Genomic DNA, 21,387 nt, shown 5'->3' on the forward strand with positions numbered 1-21,387 from the left:
TAAGCACTATGTCCCACCAACATAGCTACCAGCACTTGTTTAGGTGGTTTTATGTCTTTGGCAGGGTAAGGAGAGCTCTCTCCTGCCAACATAATGCAGCCACACAAGCGCTCTTACAGCAGCACAGCTCAACCGCTACAGCTGTGCCACTGTAAGTTTTAAGCGGAGACTAGCCCTTAAGCTTGGTCTATTTTACAAGGGCCACCACTCTAACTAACTATGGATTTCTAGTTTGATTTAGGGTTTGTTTACCTACGGAGTTGTTCCTGATTAACGCCATGTGTGGAGACCCTTGTTCTGGAACAGAAGTGTTTTTACTTCCTGTTGAGCTTAACCCACTTATGCTTTCAAAGACTGTCCACACATGGAACTCTGCAGGAACAGCTATTGCACTTTAAATTCTACCTTAATCCGCATTAACTTTCAGGTGTAGACAAACCCTCACTTAAACTAGTGCAAAGCTCCTATATGGACACTCTTAAATGAATTTAAACCTGGGTTATATTGAGTTAGCAAAAGTAGATTTCTAACCACCTTTAAATCAATTATCTAACTTTTTAAAAAAATCCATTTTAGTTCATCTGTTAACAGTGACAAGGCCCTAGAACGTGAACTCACTAGTACAGGGAATCTCTGTTGCTTATTTGAACAGTGCATTGTACAATAAGGCTTTGATCAGGTCAATATACCCCTCTGGGGCAGGTGCAGAGTGTTGTAGCCAGCTTGGTCCCTGTAGGAGAGAGACAAGTAATCTTCTGTTGTTGGTTTTAAAAAGTATGGAAATGGAGGCAGAACAATGAAGCAATTTACCCAAAGTCACACAGGAGAGCAGTGGCAGAACTAAAATTAGAACCTAGCACTTTTGCCCACAGCTCTGTGCACACTCAAGTTACGGTCAATCTTTTTTTTTTTTTTTTTTTTTTCAAGAGAGGATGAGTTGGGAGAGGTAACATTTTTTACTGGACCAACTTCCATGGGTGAAAGAGACAAGCTTTCAAGCGACCTAGCTGGTAGTTCGAAATCTTCTCTCTTTCATCTCCCCCACCTTGTCTCTCTTATATTGGTTCTAACATGGCTATAACACTGCACACAATTTTTTTTAAATGTAACTGGCTTGTAGTAACACAACAGTACAATTCTGAACTCAAGCATTAAAATCCTGGGAAATTCCAAAGTTGCTCTAGGATTGGTAACATAGTGCATCCTGCTATATATTTTGATGACATGCATTCTTAAGGTGCCATACATTAAGGCTTATACTGAAAAGTGAAAAAGGGTTAGAAAACTGCACACATATAACCTGAGTTAATGGCTGCACAATCTTAACCTTTTGGAATTCCTGGACGCAAATGTTTGCTCTTAAAACAACCAATCAGTGTGCAGTTATGCACAATGTATATTATTCCTATTTGTATCACAATGTGTCTGACAGAGCTCTGATTGTTCCCAGGAGTTAGCTGTAGCGGTGATACACCAGGACATGAGTTATTGAGAGTTAGGTGGATACCGTAAAACATATCAAGGTATTACAGGGACAGACAGGATAAGCCCCATGTGCAATACTGTAATAGGTGCGGGTGTTTTACAGTTCTCACAGGCACATAAATATCACACCTTTCCGTTCAGGACTCCAATTCTAAGCTGGTGTATATGATATGATGGAAAAATTGCTGGTAGCCTTGCGTATAATACTGCTCACCCTGTTGCTACCCCCAAACTACTCACATCGGGATTACCATCATTATAGCAGGATGCATGCTGAGTTCCTGTAGCAGTTAACTGTTTTGATTAGGCATAAATATCAGAGATCATAAAGAACAGACACAAGTAGGACAAAAAGACTGGTGTATTTCTACTGAAGTAGTTGACACACAGGACATGTGAGGATATGCTGAATGGCAAATACAAATATTTTATTCTGACAAAACTTCTCATGAAAAATGGGACACTGACACTCTTATTTTGTGGTATTCTGAGCAAAACTGATGTTTAATGCACAACCTGCCACTTTTTCTTTGCATTTTTAAAAATAGGAAGACACCAGCCTGTTTAAAAAAGACCTTGGAAAAGATATAAGGACAATCAAGTGTAAACGAAGCAGAGTGAATTAGCTGAACAGAGTTCATTTAGCAGTGCATTTATGTTCTGGTTTCTTAGAGAGAGAGAGAGAGAGAGAGAGAGAGAGAGAAAATATACTTCCTCTTTTGGGGGAAGCTGCTCCTCAATCACACACAGTTACTTTCTGTACCACTAAAAATGGAATAATTTAGAGCAAATTTTAAAAAGCAAATATTAATCCCAGCGTTCCCTCTAAGTATAATAAGAAACTGGCCCCAATAGAAGGAGACAAAGATTGGGAGTGATTTTCTCTCACTTTGGTGCAAATCTTTTATTTATCATTTAATACACTATCCATTCATACACCTGTGATACAAACTCTAGGAACCTGCCACAAAGCATTAAAGCACAACATACTGATTATTCCTTAGACATTTGCATTTTTAACTTTAATATTTAATATCCATCCAGACAAAAGGTCTCAGCAGTCACAATACTAACAATTTTAACAATACAAAAAAAAATAGAGAACTGGATTAGCTGTCCTGTAAAAATGCATGTCTGTTAACCATACTTTCAGGAAATAAAAAGAAAAAAAAATTCACTTAGAGGGAACGTAACTCAAATCTTTGGATTAAAAAAAAAAACAACAAAAAAAAACCGTACACAGAAAATCTGGCCTTCTTGGGATTTCTGTAAGGGATCATGTAAACACATCCCAAATATTAAAACCTAAGCCTATAGGCAAGTGGTTCTCAACCTATTTACCGTTGTGGGCTGCACATGTGTTATGTGGCCCACATCCAACATTACCTTTCTGGCCCTGAGGACCTCAGCTGTGTGCTGATTGAGCCACAGTGGCCCGTGGGCCGGAGGTTGAGAACCCCTGCTATAGGCCCATTGCTATGTAGAGCTCAGCAGTGGGCATGTGTGGGAGGATGTGCCTTCTCTTGCATTTGTTACAGCTTCAAGCGCAGCAGCTTGAGCGGTTATCAGATCTGACAGAGTTACTGGAGTACTAGGAGTGCTGTGTAAGGATGCAGGGATAATACTCCCAACACCTCCTCCCTGTATTTATAAAAAGGCTTTTAGGGCTAGGAAATTTTCCAACCACTGCAATTAGTGACTCCCAAACTGATCTGTATCACTGAACCATTAATGTGGTTTAATTCAAATGATCTACCAGTAAATGCAGTAACAGGAAGTTTGTATGGTAGGGAACACAAAACACAAAGACAATGCTATTTGTTCAATAGTTCTCTGTGAGGCTAGAAAACTCGCTAACTTTGAAAGCCCTAGCAAAATGCCACACTGGTTTAGAAACGACCTACTTGGCATTGTAGTAGAAAGTGAGAACCTGACACATAAGGCCTGAGTAAAGAACCATCCTGTAGCAGCTTAAGGGTGGTATCTTTCTTATCAGAAGGCTGCGTGTTTGAATCATGTTGGGGCAGTGTTGCAGTTATTGGCTGCATGTGTGTTCTCCCAGGTGTATGCTGTCCCAGCTCTGCACAGATAGCTGATACAGCAAACCATGACTGGATTACCCAATAAGACCAGAGATCTGTTTCAGTAACGAAGGCACCAGGCCAGGTTTATTGCCAACAAAGCAAGGTACAAAGTGCCCTATAAGTACACTTAATACATGTTTGTCTGTGACAATGGACCATCTCAGTAAACGGCGGGATTTTCTGTTCCTCACTCAGTCAGACAAAGACGCTTCCTCTGAGACCCTCTTTTATACACTGATAAGAACAAGTTCTGTATTGCCCTTTGACGTGATAAGATACCACCCTTTACCTTGTCCACTACAGGATGGTTTGATCAAAACATCTTTATCCATCACAGTGTCATCCTGACCTTGTCTTTAAGAGGGGTGAGTGTGTCTTTGTTATCTTTGGGGAGCGAGCTCGTACCATTCCTGGTATTGGAATGTGCTCATGTCTAGCACTTCTTTGGAAGGTGTGTGTTTCCCAGTATCTGTGAGTCTGCCAGGATTCACAACCTGACTGTTGCTAAGTTTGCTTTATAATAACAAGGCTTGACTGCTACTTTAGCTCAGGCCTCACACCTGGCCTGTTATACTAGACCTCATGTCTCAGGCTCTCACTTTCTACTACAGGCATCAGACCACATTTAGTTTTTGTACGCTACCATTTCATCAATCTCATCAGTTCTGCCTTAAGCATTCTGCATTTCTTTTCCAATCTTGTAGCTGAGGATTTTGTTCCAGTCAATCTTGGTGCGAGTGACAGGCAGTTGCCGACGCAAGGCTTTGAACGTGGTGTCTGACATAGTCTGATAGTTTTCGCTGAGCGCCGTCTGCAAGAACAAGTGGTTTAAAGTGTCTATCTAAATAGAACTACAAGAGCAGAAGGATGGATGATTTAAACAAGCATTACTCAGTATTAAAGCCAGGCAGTACCTACCAACTAACTGATAAAGCAAACTCAGGCTGTGTGTGTGTGTGTGGCTCCTTCTTCTCAAGTGAATTTGTTTGCAAAAGGCCTGGGGGTAAGGCCCTTTCTCACATACAGAACAAGCACTGCATGGGAAGCTGCAGCAGACCTTTCCTTGGCAAAAGTTTAGTCACAGGGAGGTGGCTCACCTAATCCCTAGCCTTTCTGCAGAGCTTGCCAAGAGCTGTACCCAGTGTCGTCGTCGTCATCGCCTGGATTGGAATTGGTGACATTGCACCTGCCAGGCCCCACTCCAGCTGTCTTGTTAATACGCTTTAAAGGAACTTGTTATACTGCTGTCTTTATTTAATGTAGTATGAAACATTGACATAGCCCCATCACTGTGCCTGGAGGCTTACAGATGAACTACTGTCCCTGCTCCAAATAATTCACACTCCATCAGATAAACTGACTATGAAACTAGAAAAAGAGGGTAGCGAAGAAAGGACGGGCTGGAACAAAACTAGAGTGTTAATCTCTCAAGTTCTGATCATTGGTAAATATAGGGAAGTGTTTTTTTAAAAAAATCCATGAAAATGAATAAGCCTGATGGAATCAATGGATCCCTGCTAAATTCTCTTACCTGATATTCATTTTCTGCATGTTCTATGATCTTAATAAATTCCTTGGCTGTTTGGACATCATTCTACAGAGCAAGAGGAACAATAATTATTTTCAAGTTCAAAGACTGAATATAAAATCTATTAGAGGAGTTTCTTTCTAGAATGAAATTCTATAAATACTTAGATCACAGGCGAATAGGGAACAGAGAAAAATGACAGTTCCAGACCACATTCGTGCCAGTACCCTTTAGCAACTGTGAATGCTCCTCAGCAGGGCGTAGGCTGGAACAGAGGCAAGAAAAGCTGCGTATACACACTATTCAGTACAAAGTGAAAGACAGGACTGCCCTCTAGTGAGCAAAAGAGAACTGGATGTTTTTGGTACAGAACAGACTTGTGAGCAGACATTACTGCCCCTCTACCTTTTCCTTACTGCCTAATTGTTATCACAGGACTAGTTACCTTCTCTTTCACGTGGGGTTTAGGCTTCCAAGCATTTGTTGCAACTATAACTGCCTGGCCTTGGTGCTGAAGACTCAAGATTTTTCTGAAACATGCTTAAGTATTTTAGTTCAAATTCTCCTTTTCCCTCCCAAAGGGAAGAGAAGGCAGCTAGTTTCCTCCAGGTCATATGTGACCCCTACTCTAAACATGAAAAGCATACAACTAAGAGAGGCCCTGCACTGTGCCTCTCACCAGTCTTTAGTCTACTAGCAGTGTAAGAAACTGGGTTTCCCACAGGCCACTGTACATGTTGCTGCCACACTGTGTGGTCAGCCTAGAATTTGATCAATAACCTTTACAATAAGAGTCACAAGAATGGAGTCAGATCTGAGAGTAAAGCTGCCCTTGGTGACACAAACCAACAGAAAAGAGCTACTGAAATGCTGTAAATTCTCCATACTCACTGAAACCGTTACAGAGTCTTGGATATCTTTATGGCTAACCAGCTGCACGTTGCCATCTTCATAGTAATGAACCTGCACAAAGAAAGAACAAGCACAGTGTATAATTAATATTATATTGTGGTAATACCTAGAGGCCACAACTGAGGCAGACTTCCATTATGCTAGACACTCGCCAAAGACCAGGAGAAATACACAACAGTAATGTTGTGACAGTTTTCTTAGCTTCTGATGGAGACTAATGAAGGCTGGATGGATTTTCCAAGGGACTTTATTCTCAGCCAGGACTTTCCAATATTATGCTAATGCAATAAATACTCTATAGCTGGGATGAAAGCAGGCAATGAAGTGTTCACAGTACAACTTGTAAGCTTATCCCTGGTTAGCAGGGACCAGAAGTGAAGTGTGCAGTTTGAATACACAAAGCAATACAATCCACTAATACTAACCCATCAGGCCAGATGTTAGCTATTACAATCATTAAAGGTTTACATTTCTTTAGTATTTTAAACAGCTGCTGCATAATTCAACAGTCATGAAGTGTCCTAATTTAAAATGTCACCTTTGTGTCCACCTAAGCATTTATTTTTGGTGTCAGTCCCACAAGAACTCCTTGAGAAGCAGTAATGCAATTGATGTGATTGTTGCTGGGTGGTGTAACTAACCTGGATCTTCAGCACTGCAACCACCTGAGCAGTAGGCGGCGTGATGGTAAATTTCCACTCTGATCTCCAGCGACCATTCCTAAAACGAACCAAAGCACAAAGTGACTGAGAAAACAGCTTTCAACACTGAAAGGGAAAGAGCCCAACGCGTGACCTCTGCTGTACTCCCCGCACCCGGTGCCCATATTCCCAGCTTCTCACGGCACCTCATTCCATTGGTGCAGTGCAGTTCAAGGCAACGGTGCATTAGTATACTGAGGGTGCAATTTGCTGAGGCTCCAAAACAAGGAGGGCTACAGCTTCCAGGCTTCACTACTGCCTATGAACCAGCCAGTGAAAGAGAGCAGCAGAGGGGCCTCTCTCAGAACAATTTCATCCAGCCTGGCCTGCTAGGGAAGCAGGCCAGCAGTAGATGCTATCAGGAAGTGGATAAGAGAGGAAGCAGAGGACCTGTTCTGGATCAACCTACTGCTTTGGAGCAGGCATGGAGAGGAAGAGCTTGTGCTCAAAGGGCTAGCAAAGGAAGGAGCATGTACATTTTAAAATATTCTTACCAAAAGTTTTTGGGCTGAAACTGGTGGCTCTCAATACAGGCAATAATTGTCTGCTGTCCATCTATAGTCTTACCGTAAACCTGAATTCATAAAGAAATGAAAAATAAGCATCGTAATGCCAAGTTCTTGCTGTGTATTCCAACATCTTTGTGTTCTTAATTCTGGTAATACTAGGTGATGCTACACCACAGAGCTAAGAGAGAGCGACAGTGCACATATACTATTAGCTACCTTCTCTATGCTTCCATGTGCATACATGTGCAAACACACATTACTTCCTTTCCTGGTCCGCTTAACACTGGAGAGGGTGCATTAGTGTGTATTTACCCACAGGTGGTTGAGGTAATTAAGGGAAACATTTTGCCACTGTTTACACATTATATGAATGCACACACAAACGTCTGCATCCTCTTCTGGATCCTTATTTTTGTACAGCAAAGACAAGACAGACACTCGTGAAGAAGAGAGCCCAAAATACACTATGTAGTCTCCCTAAGGGGCTAACAGCCATGGGACAAAGAACCATCAATGAAATAAGGTAGGATACTTAACAGTACAAAAGCCATTGGGATAGTGATCTTTCACATATGCCCTCAACGCACTATCACAGGCATCTCTCCACGGCTTTAGAGCTGCTTCTGTGTCTTCATGGTGGGGATCACTTGCTTCTTTCCTTAAATGATCAAACTTAAAGGAAAGTTTGTTCCTGGGGTCCAAAAATCTGCCATTACCCAGGTCGCCGTGTTCTGTAATTAAGACCTGAAAAATAAAGGGAAAGAATGAAGTGCTTCCTTATGCTGATTTAATTATCTTTTTGCTCTTCTGGGCTCGAGTGCAACAGTTTGCTAGATTTCATCACCACAAGGGATTATTTGTTTCAGATGAAACCTTATTACCTGAAATCCTGTCTGCTTTGCAAGGTTATTAATGGTTCTTTGATTCATCTAATGATTTGGGGTTTGCTGTGAGGTCCATGGACAAACTGTCCCTCTCATCATGGCTATATTGTAGCTTTCCGACCCAGAGGCGGCTGCATTCAGTGATGTTGTGTAAAGCTTACAATGTTCTTTAGGAATCTTGGTATGAAATACTACACAAACATACATTATTCTGCTTCTGAAAAACTAAGCGTATAACTCAAGCCCCGTTTCTTTCTCTTTCCTAGAAGGAAGCGTGGTTGTCCCTCAGGTGTACATCATTTTCCTCTCTCTTATTCTTTCCATAAGCCTTTATGTTGCAGCAACTCCTCCTCTGAGAAGGAGAAAGAGTAGCTGTGCTTACTTCACTGTGTATTAGAGGGTTAGGGTGGGGTGAATGTTCTTTAACAGCCTGGCAGGGCATTCCCTTCCCACCAGGAGATCAGTCATCTCAGCAGCCAGACCAAACTGAAGAGCCAAACCTCTATCTCACGGGGCGGACAACTTCTGCTGGCAGCCTAGCACTGGTACACTTCCCATGCCTGCATCACTTGCCCGAGTCCACTGGCACTTGTGGACACTGGGAAGCAGTTCCTGTATCAGTACTGAGCTCAGAAACCAGAGGCATCCAAGCCTGCTTTCAGTTCCAGCAGGGCCCACTTTCTCCCTCTAAAAATGGAAATGAATTGTCTCTCTTGTGAAACCTCCGCCTGTATGTAACAACAGGCAAAAAAATTCCCAGACCATCTTTTGGAGGAAAATAGGAAGTTCTTTAGTCTGTGTTTTTATACAGGAGAAGGGAATGCAGAAGGGCTGAAATGATATAACGGGAGAGTCAATGTATTTGGAATAACTGGATAACGAGGAATTTGATATAGATGGAAATGGAAAAAGAAGATATGCTAATTTTTAAGAGCTAGATACTGAAACCAATGGGAGCTGTGAGCACACAGCATCTCAGAGCTGCTAACCAGCCCTAAAAGAAAAGCGTTCTTTTCTCACTCTGCCTCAGGCAAGACCCCTACTGGATTTACACGGAGTGTAAAGAAAAATGTTAGGTAATCAGAATATCATATTTTCAACCTAACCATAACTTCACATCCAGATCTTTATGGAAGGATATTGTAATACCTGCAGTGAGGGGTACCAATATGAAAACCTGAAAAGACAGACAGAAAAACTTTGTCTTACCTGATCATCATACCCCTCTATCTTCACCGGAGTGAACTGATCCATGTTATACTGGGCAAATGCACTGTTAATAATTGAAAAAAAAGGTAAGCTTTAACTGTGCAGTCTTTATTGTTTACATTTTCACTGAGCAACTGAGTACAAATCCCGTACACAGAAAATGTGCATGTTTAATACTTTCATAAACAGTGCTCTGGGAAAGACTTTCTGGTGTGAGATCGAAGATACGAATTGATCTGGGGTAAGTGACGGGTCTTTTGGGATGGGAACAACATGAATATTTTGAGATCTTTGGTGTATAGCAACCAACTATCACTAAGGCCAGGCCTACACTACAAACTTTCATCAGTATAACTACGTTGCACTGAGATGTTAAAAATCCACATGCCCCTGAGCGACAGTTATATCAATCTAACCCCCAGTATAAACAGTGCGAGGTTGACGAGAGCTTCTCCCATCGACATAGCTGCCTCTCCCTTTGGCATAGTAGCTGCTTCACTAAAGCACGACAGTGGCGCAGCTGCAGCCCTGTATGTGTACCAAGCCCTGAGTGTAGCTTGCCTGGGGAACAAGATAAAGTGGAGTGCCCACAGGGACTGTCTGTGACTCGACAAGACCATTACAGTGCTTTAGGAGTTCACACTTGTTACTGAGTTGGTGAAATTTAATGATAGAACATACAACCAGTTTGGGGTCTCTGCCCTGCTTCTTGACAGTCTGCCAAGAGGATGGCACTCACAATATTAGCCACTCCAGACAGCATAACAGTACCAGTCCTCTGGAAGCTTGGACAAAGATGAAACATTTCTTAGGATGCTAAAAGATTACAATGGACATATGTTGGCTCTTCTCATTTTAGATTCTATTATAATACAGGTAGTTCTGCTTAGATGTTTTGGAGATGACTCTCCACATTCCCAGATTTTTTTTTGGTTGGAAGGGAGAAATCACACTGTATTGCTCCCTCCATCAACACTACAAGTGATCACAACTCACATCACTGTTATGTCATTGGACTGAAAAAAAAACACGCTTACCCACTTCCTTAAAATGTTGTTCTGAAACCTGTTTTAAACAATACTTACTGCGCTGCCCCTTCCCTGAGAAGGTTGTCATTGTTAAGCAGTAACCGGACATCTAGAGAAAAGAAATGTTCAGACAGATTATCAAATGTTTGTCTTTATACCACTAAAACTGAAATGAAAGCAGAGGCCCAATAAACATTCAGATGACTATAAATCATTTTATTAAACATAGTATGTGGGTGAATAACAAAGCAAAATTCTTCTCTCCTTGCTGTCTGTGTGATGATTCCGATTGAAAGCTGATAAACCATAGCTATGCCAGGCAGAGGGGCTATACTACTGGTCATAAGTAGCAACCACTATAGGGAGACTTTACCTTACCTCTCTGCCTCAGCTCCCCCATCTGAAAAATGCGGATAATGATGCTTTGTAAAGTGCTTTGAGATTTACTGATGAAACTCTACATAAGATTATCATCAGAAGAATAAAACATTTTCCATTATACTCTTCATTTTCATACATTCACAACTTTCAGAAACATGTACCTTTGGGGCTGTAATTTTCTTTCTTAGTCTCTGCTCAAAACAACAACTTTTTTTTTTTCTTTTTTTTTTAAGTTAAGGAACTTCTTTAGCCACTTTTGAGTTATGGTAGAATGAAAGTAAACCAACAGCCATTCTGGCTTTAACAAAATTCCAGCCACAACATTGTTGAACAGTGAAAATGGCTCATGTGGTGTTTTCTGATGAAGGAGTCCAAAATCAATTACATAAATGGAAAGCTAGTTACTATGATGTCTCCATAACACAAACTTCAGAGTACAACATTCATGTGACATGCACACAAACAAAGATCAGGAAAAGATTTAAGGTAAACCTAGGCTCTTAGGCCCTGACTTCAAAAATGAACTGAGTTGGGTGCCTCAATTTTTAGGTGTTTAAGATGGGACACTTTAAAAAGGCCCGATTTTCAGAAAGTGCTGGGTATCCAGCCTCTTTTAAGGTGTCTCAAGTCAGTATTTAAAATCATTAGTCGCTTTTGAAATATCTTGGCCTAAAAAATAAAGTCCCTCTCCCAACCATGTTTTGAGGCACCTTAAATATTTTCCATCTGATAATAGCTGAAACCTGGAAAACTCTATGAACTTTTTAATTTTCTTTATTTACTCACCATTAAACACTTCATTAAATTCTCCTGGGGGTGCATGAGTGATGAATTTTGCAGCTATACGCACCTGCAGTAAGGCAGAATAGTCATTAGTGGACTAAATTCAATAAACAGTGTCAGTCTTTTGTTTGGTACTAACAAACTGCAACATATTTATACCAGCATAGCTCACTAGCATAATTGAATGTTACAGTTACAGGTAATGCTACTATTTATGGAGAGATTTAGGCACAAATTTTCAAAAGTGTCCTTTAGTTAGGCTCCACAGAATTAGATTTTTAATATAATTTTGATGGATAATATTGATGTTTAATGATTTTTAAAATTTTTATCAATACACATTTTCACAGTTGCACAAAATTATAGGTTTTATGCATTTTTTGACTGTCATTAATTTAAACCACAGTTGTAAGAAATTGAGGGGGTTAGATAATTATTATTTAGTGACAGGCGTTGAGAGTAAAAAAGTTAGCTTTCTAACAGTTAAAATATAAACTGTCAACATCACATGCCAACATATATAGTAAATACCCTTAAATCAAACTCTAATGTTCTCAGACAGCATTTTTCTTTCTTTGCCCATCTGTAAATGTTGATGATCATCAATGGAAATATTTTTTTCATGTTTGCATGGGTGTATATATAATGAAATCAAGGTTTACTGACATTTACTTATAAAAATCTAATCCTTCCAGGCCTACCATTAGTTTTGTGTGCTTCCAGTTCTGGGGACCCAACTTGAGGCTTTGGGCCTGATTTTTCAGAGTATCTGAGCACCCATGACTCTAACTGAAGTCAGTGGAAACTGCAGATGCTCAACACCTCTGAGAAATCAGTCTCTAGGACTCTCAAGCTGGTCACTCAAAATTTGTGAGCAGTTATGATAATGTGGACTTCGCTTTGGTCCCAAACATCACCTTAGACACCAAACTGCCCAGCCTGCACAAGTGCACACACAATCAGATTTGTTTTTTAAAGGGAGAATGTTGGCTAACAGTCTTTTTGTGATGTAACAAAACACTGCTAGCTTCCGTTGCTTGGAACTATCTGGAGGTCCATATGTCAATTATGTAAAGAGTGAGTAACCAAAGTGATGAAAGGGGAGGAGGAAGGGGTCTGCTACTAGATGATAGCCTACTGGATAACTGTGTAGCTAAGAAGTTTAACATAACTGAGAGAGTCCAGGGTTATCTGTGATGCAAACTGCTTTGTTGCTGATGACTGGTAGGAGGAGGAGATGCAATTGACCCCCAGGAAACAAGCGCATGTGATGGCAGAGAGAGGAGATCACAAACATGGAAAGAATCAGAGTTAGTCAGCAGTGAGGCTGGGCATTTATCTCTAAATTTTTGACCTGTTTAGCTAGTGTGGCAGTCATTCTGCATGTTTATCTGTGGATCAGCAACAAACAGCCTGAGCAGGACCCTCTTGTTCATCTGATGGCTCCTTGCAATGTAGAGAGCAGGAGCCACAGTCTAGAAAATAGTGGTCACAGAAAAATCTTTCTATTGGAGCTAGAGCATCTCAAAATACTTAAGTAAAAGCAGCCACAAATCCTTTGGGAATACAAAACAGCAAACCCTAAGCCAACATTATTTCTGCTGCATGCACTGACCACCTTTTCAAAACTAAGGATATTGTGTATATATACTACTTTGATTACACAGGTAGGTTTCTATCTTTCATCCACACAATATGACCTGTGCAAGAAGAACTTGGAGCAAATATAGTCAGGAAACTTTCAGACCTGAGTCCTTCTATTTGGAAACAATGGAGAAAATTTCTATTTAAGCTCATCTGAGCCTATCAATTAGTTGCTGAGTTTGCATGGAGTTGACTAGGTATTCAATATTAGACATCATGGTTTGTCATTATCAGGGATACTAGAAATCCATTTGCCATGAAAAAACATGGAACTTGCATTTTTACAGTGAATCTTTAGTTTTTATATTTTGTGAAAAAATGGAAACAGACAGTAAAACCCCATTTATCGGAACCTCCGTTATCCAACTCTCCGTATTAACCAAATCACCAGCCGCCTAGGACTGACAGCAGCTGGGTCTTGGGCAGTCAGCCCCTGAGCGGCTGGCGGTTTGGTTAATGTGGAGAGCTGGATAAAGGAGGGTTGGATAAATGGGGTTCTACTACATAATAATAAAACATTGTGTTCAACTGATACCAATATATACTGTGGGTAGGGAAACTCAAGTTCAGCATTTCATTTTAATTGTGAAAAAATGTGGTTATGATGTTTTTATTAGATCATTTTGATTTTTTTATCCCAGAGAACTAAGAGCCCTGATCATCATTAATGCCATGTTACTCTCTCTTCTGTAATAATTGTTCATTTGGCATCTCTGGTTAAAGAAAAAAACTGAAAACAATTCCACATGAAATGTGGAACCATTTCTGGCATATGTCAATAAAGGGAGTTGGTGGTGCCCTTTTGTGGCACATTGTTCCTTCATTCGTCTGGAACTGTACATTTTACTGAAAGTTGTACTGCGGGCCTACTATAAACCTTCACAATGTAGTGAAAGAGTTAAGGCATCTGGAATCAGAAATACTATGATAAAGTTCTGAGAAGGCTGATGTCTGTAGAAAGCAATACCTGAGATTTCCTCAATTGTGAAGTGGGAAAGAAAAATCAAAACCACCATTGTGTTCTAAAATGTATTAAATGCTAGAGTTGTACTATTTGAATTCATGTGGCTTTGGCACTAAGGAAAATTTGTTTCAGTCTAAACAACAGGTTCCCTAATTCCAAGCCAGGCTTTATGGTTTTCACTATACCTGAGGGAATATTATTTTACTGGACAGGATTCTGGAGGCAGTAGACTCAGCCACACAATTACAGTGCTCCCTTTGAGGATGATATAAAACACAACCACTTTTTTCCACTTAGTTTTACAGTTATTCACAGCTTTCAATTATGGTAAAAGCTGGATAAGGTTTTCTTGCTGGATAAGACATTACATTCACTGTCTTCAGCAAATACAGCAAGTATTTTTTTTAATTCGTCCTGTAAAGGCCATTTTGAATAGCAAAACAAGTAGTACAGATATCAAATTAATCATTACATTAATTAATCTGTAGGAGCAGAGTTGAGAGGCCAACCTCCTTCAAAAACATTTTTCTGGCTTCTAGTGGGATGGCAAAAACTATTTGCAATTCCACATCAAGAGGAATCAAGAGCAACTCCTCAGAAAGGGTTTAAAACATTTCACTGACAGAAGGCGGCTTTGCCATGCTTTCTTGGTGCTTTCCCATCCTACCAGCATCATCTCCATCTTAGCTGGAGTGGACATCAACAAGGTGCCAATTTCGCAGACACCTGAAAAGCAGAGACTATTTATACTTATTTATTTTAAAAATGCATGTTCTTTTTTATGCACAAAATATTTACATTAGTTTGAGTGCAACTGACAAAAGAATAAAAAGACATGAACAAAGGCATAAGGTAGGATGGAATGTTTGCCCACCTTTCCAGTCTTAGTTTTCTTCTACTTTTTGCTGAAGCATGACAGATATTTAGCATTGCTAAAATGTGTTTTTCCATTGTTTAATAAAATTCCACTATTTAAATAACTCTCATTCTAGTTGGAGTATCTAATCTCTATATAACGTCTGAGAACGTGTGACAAAAAGCATTAGACTATCCTAGATTGCAATGAGGATTACTGAACAGTAACTAATATGGACATTGCTGTTCCACAGTTTGCCCTGTGAGTCCTGCCCTACATGGCTGACGCGTGTGCTTTTCTTAGGAAGTGCAAGCGTAAGCATAAACATAAGGCATGTAATTCTGGATGTGTTAAAGCATTACTACAAATGCTGTACTCCGAGTACACACAATTTCATCAACAGATGCCAAGATCCATTTCAATGGGAAGGATCACAGCAGGGGTACATTCCCCCTACTCCACCTCCCCAACTGGACACAATCTCTCTTCCAACTGAGCTCCTAAAATGGCAGCTGGACAAAATGAGAAGGAGGAAGATGAGAAAATTAAAATTAAAAATAATTACACAGTGGCTATATTTATGCAACATCTTGGTAATGATGGAAGTGATGTGGCTGGCCACTTATGTAGCTGCACAATTGCACTGTACTTGGGGCCCTGTTAAAGGGGTGCCTTATTATAGTTAGGAAGACATAACCACCTCTCTTTTGCTATTATAGTGCACCTTAGACCCAAAATCCGCCTGCTCCTACAACAGTTTGCTTCCTAAAAGACTAATGAAATCTCAAAAGACAAAACAAAATAAATCCTAAAGTCAAATCCTAAAAGACTAACCAAATCCTTACAGTAGAGAATAAACCAAAACTCCAATGTACACTTAATATGTAAGTAACTTCTCCCACTTTAATAAGACTGGTGAAGTTAAATAGACAAGGCAGTGATTGCCAAATCTATATTTAGGCCCAGTGCGATTAAAACAGCAGCCATGAGCAAAGCACACACTGCAAAGAAATATAACCATTCTTATAAAGTGTAGTTTTCTCCCATCCCCTCCCCTTTGCTCTGGAACAATTAAAAAAATGAAGAGATCATTACTCTACACAGCTGAAAACAGCAATGCCTACTCATGAAATAGAAGCAGCAAACTTTGTATGTAGTAAAGAAATTAATCCTATATACCAAGCTTCCGCTCTTTTGTCACTTTGGGTGTCAGCAAGATAGCATGTTTGTCTGCAGAAGTATGAAACTAAGACTATTTCTGCAAAACTGACCTACTTCCTGGTTCATCATTACCATTTCAGGTATCTCTGCAGAGTGGTAGCAGACACTAACTTCCTCTTTCTAAAATGGGGAAAGCATCTTGTAAATTAGTTACCCAACCAGTTTTTTTTAAGCTTGCAAAATGGCAGCAGAAAAAGAGGGGGACAACAAAGAATTCATAAGAAGCTAGAGGAATTTACATTCAGAGAGTTTTTAATATGCTGCATACCCTTCAATTATCCAATGTTTACATATGAGGGACAATTAATAGATATTTATAGATGTGGCAAACCAGATTAGTTTAATTTGCATGGCCTTTATTAAAGTTAATTGATTTTTCCTTTTTAAGTCAGCAGTTAAAGCTAGGTATTTAAAAAGAGAAAGTGTATGCAAAACAAACAATGTCCTGGATTTGTCTGCCAAGTGATTGCAAGGTTGTCTATTGGTTAGAGCAGAAGACCACGAGCTCTAACGTCTATTCCCAGCTCTGCCAATGACTCAAAGATGCCACAGGCAACTCGTTTAATCTCTGTCTCAGTTCCCTCTTCCCTAAAATTGGGGAAATACATACTGACAGGGGTGAAAGGTGGCTTAATTTATTTTGTTAAAATCTTCAGCTGAAAGGCAGCAGGGAACTATAAAGTATTAGTAGCTGAAAATGGTATGGAATTTATTCAAAAGAAGAAAATATATAGTCTTATGGTTAGAAGTTATACTATACAACACTAGCAAACTATCCTTACTAAAGAACTATGGGTTAGTCTGATGTGGGTCTCTCTCACTTTCTCTTGATGAAGCTGTCCCACTTTGTATATCTAATTAAACATGCAGCAGCCCATAGACAGCATGGGCTGTCTATAAACCAGTAGTTAGGACACTCACCTGATAAGTGGGAAACCCCAAATCAAATCCTCTCTCATCAAGCAGAAGCAGGGAATTGAACCAGGGTTTCCCCATCCCAGCTGAATACCATAACTACTGGGCTAAATGTATTAAAGGAGGTGGTTGCTCCTCCATTCATTTTGTGTGGAGTTGAGAATGCTCTGAGCATGCTCCCCAGATTAGGTTCCTAAGGAAGAAAGGTGGGGCAACACCTAACTCAACCTGGTTTATGACCACACTGGGGCTTAGGTGGAAGACAGTGGTGCATGTGCCAAGAGGCAGAAACTTAAGCATCTTAAACTTTTACAGCAAAAATGTAGGTGCCTGTAGGGTTAAGCAGCAGCTGAGTGGGGGTTTTGTGGATCACTGTAGAGCCTAAGTCCATCCATTTCCCCCTCCCCCCACTTCCCCTTTTGTTTGGGTAGATATAGGCCTCTATGTTCCTTTGACTGGTTTGTTCCTTTCTTCTATTTCAGAGGGCCACTTATCTCATTGATTTAGGAGAAGGCCTGGACTAAAAAAAGCTACAGAAGACCAGAAGTGCAAAGTTCAGGTATCTATTACTAGGCCTTTGGCTTAAAAATTGCTGTTTGCAAATGGAGAAAACTGTTAGAAATTAACTTTGGAATTGCTCATGAGAGCATATTTTATCCCATACTTTAATTAAACTAACATGGTACTTCCATTCAAGGCTATGAGAAGATAAATAATGCAAAGTACCAAAATATCCGCATTTAAAATAGTAGTGTAAGCTAAGTATAGTAATTCTTTATTTTCAGCATGTACATGTAGCAGGTAATTCTCTCTTCCAAGTGAGAGGAAAGCCGAGGTAGCACATAAAGGATCCATGAAGTAAATCCTTATTTTGAGCTAAAGCTGGTCAGAAAATTTCAAAAGAATACTGGTAGGAGGTGAGGGGGGAGAGGAAATGAAGAAAAGTTAGTTGGAAGAGGGGGAGAAAAAAATTACCTTTGCAATGGCAGTTCCTTCAGACACTGAAACAAAATGTTTTGTGCATTTCTGAAAAGATCTAGTAATCTCCTTCCACCTGTCTTGTCACATATAATCCAAAAACCACTGTCTCAAACCATTACAAAAATTTAATCAATGCTACAAAGAAAGTGTCACCCTAATTAGAAGTGAGAGTAATCAGGAAGTTGTGCAATACAGATTGCTGTCCTTCAAACAAAAATATTCCCCTCCACCTTCAATTTGTCAAAAAAGTATCTCTTGTGCCGCTTCTTGCATATAAAACCAAAGTTTAATCAGCAAGAACTCCTATCACCATCAGAAGCAGATTAAGGAACTGCCACACCCTGCCTGGCCAGATCTGGAGAGAGAACTGAAAGCATCAACATGCCTTTATACACTGTCATAGGCACATGCTCTGTTTGCCTACACAGTGGGCTGGCAAATTCATGTTCATGAACATGTCCCGAACTACAGCCTTATACTCTCAGGCTTATGCAGCTAAATTACGGTTATAATTTCTTAAATGTTATGTATTTTTATCATGTTCTTTTCACAGGGGGCTATCAAAAAAGGGGATTTAGAAAAACAGTGATTAAAGATAAAGGCAAAATGAAAGTTTGTTTTAGACTAATTAGGATTAGCAATGTAAATATAATCACTATTTGCTTTGTAGGAGAGGCCCTGTCTGCTCTGCTGATACTAAATATCCCAATGACTTTTCATAAAAGATGGGGCTTGCCACCAGTCTTCCTCCAACTTGTGTGCTAGCTGACTGCCACCTCCAACCTGAAGCTGGTTCATTCAGTGGGGGTGCAGGTGTTGAGATTTACTAGACTAAGGCAAGATATCAACAAAAAACGGTACATTTACAGTTTTTTCACCCACGCACTGAGAAAGGTATTTGTAAGAGCATTTGTCCAAAAACATTAGAAGGAAATAATCCCAATGCAACTGATGGCGCTGCACTAGTGACTGTCTGGGCCTTCCTCCCGCTGGCAGCTGGAAAGAGTCCAGCTTAGCTCTGCTGCCGAGCAGCAGGTCCCCTCCCATCTGTGTGAAATAATAAAATAGGGAAGGAGAGCCCACCATCCTCCCCCTTTATTAGCGAGACAAAGAGGGAAAGGGGGTACCACCACTCCCCAGTCCCACAGCCCTCTGAACTGAGCAAGGGAGGGGGGATTCTTTTAGCAGGGAGTGGATATAATGCAGTCCGTTCCCCCCCCCCCCCCCCGAGGGCGGGTGGGGTGTGTGTGTGTCAAAGCGGGTCATGAAATAGGGGGGGTTTTGCTCCCTCAGCAGGGGGTGTGTGACTCTCTTCCTGGGGGCTCGCGTCTCTCGGGTCCCTGCCCCTCCTCCATGGGGCAGCAGCGAGGGGGACGGTGGGCGGGTCCCTGGCCGCGCTATGGCAGGACAGCACGAGGCGGATGCTGGGGGCATTCCCCTTGCTGTGGGGTAGGAGGGGGATAGCAGCAGGGGCTCCCCCGGGCGGTGGGGGTGCTGGAGGCGGTTTCTCCCCTCGCTATGGGGGGGACCCCGTGAGTGGGCCTGGAGCTCTCCTGCTCAACTAGGGCGGGCCCGCGGCCCTGCCTTCCTAGGGATGGGGCCAGTGGGGGGCGCTACCCCCGGTAAGCGCGGGGGGGGGGGGGGGCACGGAACCCAGCCCCTACCTTCTCCTCATCCGACACCCGATCCTCCAAGTCCGCCATTTTGGGTCTTTTGGGCCGTGCTGGGCGGCCCGCCCCACCTGCCGCCCCCGCGCAAAGCACGCCGGGAACGGGGAGCCGGGGCTGAGGCCGGGGCACCAGGCAACCGCCCACCCGGAAGTGCCGGGCCGGAAGCTTTGTCGGCGCCATCTTGGTAGTGGGCAGTCGCCGATCCCTGTGGTTCTCTTTGAAGCTACTGGGCGCCATCTCGGTTTTGGGCAGTGGATGAGCCCCGCCCCCAGGAGGGCGTGTCGTGCCACCCACTAGCGACCGGTCCTGGAGGCCGGTGTCCCGGGCGGCTCAGGCTGTAGAGGGGAGGCGGAGCCCGAGCCCGTCCGTGGGCCCTGCGTGCCCAGCCACTGTGTTTAACCCAATGTCATGATGGGGGGGCCTGACTCATGGACCGTCTAGAGAGCCCCCACCCCCACTCCCACCGACAGGGCCTGGCCCCGCCCCCCCGCAGTCGGGAACAGCCCCCCCAGCCCCTCCTGTGGGGTGTGCACCCCAAGGCCCCCGGACCGCGCACGCAGCCCGCCTCCCCGAGCGCAGGGCGCGCGCACCCCCTCCCCCCGCCGGCGGGGACGCCCCCGCCTCCCCCCGCCCCCCGGGCGCGCGGCCCGATTCGCTGCGCGGCCCCGCCCTAGCGCTCCGGCCCCGGCGGCGCGGCCATGGCGGACGGCGGCAGCGGGGAGGCGGCCCCGGCCGCGCAGCCCCAGGGCTCGCCCGGCGCCCCCGGGTGGTGGGAGCGGCTGAGGCGGCGGGGGGCCGGGCTGGCCGCCGTGCCCTGGGCTCGGGCGCTGGGGCTGCTGCTGCTGCTGCTGCTGGCGGCGCTCGGGCTCCTCTACTGGCTGCGGGCCCCGCTCCGGCTCCTGGACAACCTGGCGGCAGGTGAGAGGCGGGCCGGGCCTGCCTTGGCTGAGGGGTCAGCGTGGGGGGAGCGTGTGTGTGCGCGGGGGGGAGGGCGCCCTGGGGCTGGGGGGCGAGGTTAGGGTTCCCCAGGCGAGGGGGTGAGGTTGGGGGGGGTGTGTGAGGGCTCCCCGGGCCCGGGGTGAGCTGGCAGGCAGGGCGGGGGACGGGGGGTTGTAGGTAAGGTGGGTATATTCCCTGCAGTTAGTTGCTTTTGGTTTCTGACCCATTTGGTCCATTTCCCATGGGCCCCACAGCGGTTTCTGGTGCGCCACCATCCCTGAGAAATCGCCTTCATTCCAAATAAATAAGTGTTCAGGTAATTTTAGCCCCAGATTCCCCTTTACTTGCTCCTCCTGATCCTGACTTCTGAGTCTCCTTGGTAGTTGCCATGGTTTTACAGTCACCTTTCTTTTAAAAAAATTCCCCCATTCCCTGTTGTTTTGTGATAGGCTTTTCCCCCCACGCCCCTGGCCCCAGGGGAAGTAGTGACACTGTGGTGTACACACAAAGCTCTCAAATGCACATAGTAAACAAACAGGGTGTGTGTGGGGGGGAATATTTTCCCCTCTAATCTTGTCACAATCCATAAATAATTGTGATTGTTTTGTTAGTGTGCATTACAAATAAAGAGTTACAGCAGACTGTCAGGTGTAGCCCAGAAAGGTGGCCTAGGAAGATACTCCTGCTTTTCTG

The 21,387-nt window shown here is 42.9% G+C and overlaps 2 protein-coding genes and 1 long non-coding RNA gene across 6 annotated transcripts in view; 2 read left to right on the top strand and 1 right to left on the bottom strand.

Annotated features, from left to right (window-relative positions):
• Window positions 1–1,892: 1,892 nt before the first annotated feature.
• On the bottom strand, window positions 1,893–19,823 carry CAPZA1 (capping actin protein of muscle Z-line subunit alpha 1). The gene is made up of 10 exons (XM_067558800.1): window positions 19,750–19,823; window positions 11,508–11,571; window positions 10,398–10,449; window positions 9,313–9,376; window positions 7,757–7,963; window positions 7,205–7,284; window positions 6,651–6,729; window positions 5,989–6,060; window positions 5,101–5,163; window positions 1,893–4,380 (listed from the first exon to the last, which is right to left on the bottom strand). Exons 1-10 carry the CDS (start codon window positions 19,786–19,788, stop codon window positions 4,240–4,242), a joined length of 861 nt encoding a protein of 286 aa, XP_067414901.1. The 5' UTR covers window positions 19,789–19,823; the 3' UTR covers window positions 1,893–4,239.
• LOC137160292 (uncharacterized) lies at window positions 17,259–19,214 on the top strand. The gene is made up of 3 exons (XR_010921831.1): window positions 17,259–17,310; window positions 17,587–17,663; window positions 18,756–19,214. It is a non-coding gene; the product is annotated as an uncharacterized lncRNA (long non-coding RNA).
• Window positions 19,824–20,434: 611 nt separating the features above from the next.
• Window positions 20,435–21,387, top strand: part of ST7L (suppression of tumorigenicity 7 like) — a 52,142-nt gene continuing 51,189 nt past the window's right edge. For all 4 annotated transcript variants that reach the window (XM_067558794.1, XM_067558795.1, XM_067558797.1 and 1 more), the window contains exon 1: window positions 20,435–20,673. In XM_067558794.1, coding sequence (XP_067414895.1) covers window positions 20,454–20,673 — 220 coding nt within the window. In that variant the 5' untranslated portion in view covers window positions 20,435–20,453. The remainder of the gene's footprint in view (window positions 20,674–21,387) is intronic.

Source organism: Emydura macquarii, unplaced genomic scaffold, assembly GCF_026122565.2.
Source record: "Emydura macquarii macquarii isolate MOO-44397 ecotype Brisbane River unplaced genomic scaffold, CSIRO-AGI_Emac_v2 contig_2184, whole genome shotgun sequence".
In the NCBI taxonomy this organism is placed as follows: Eukaryota; Metazoa; Chordata; order Testudines; family Chelidae; genus Emydura; species Emydura macquarii.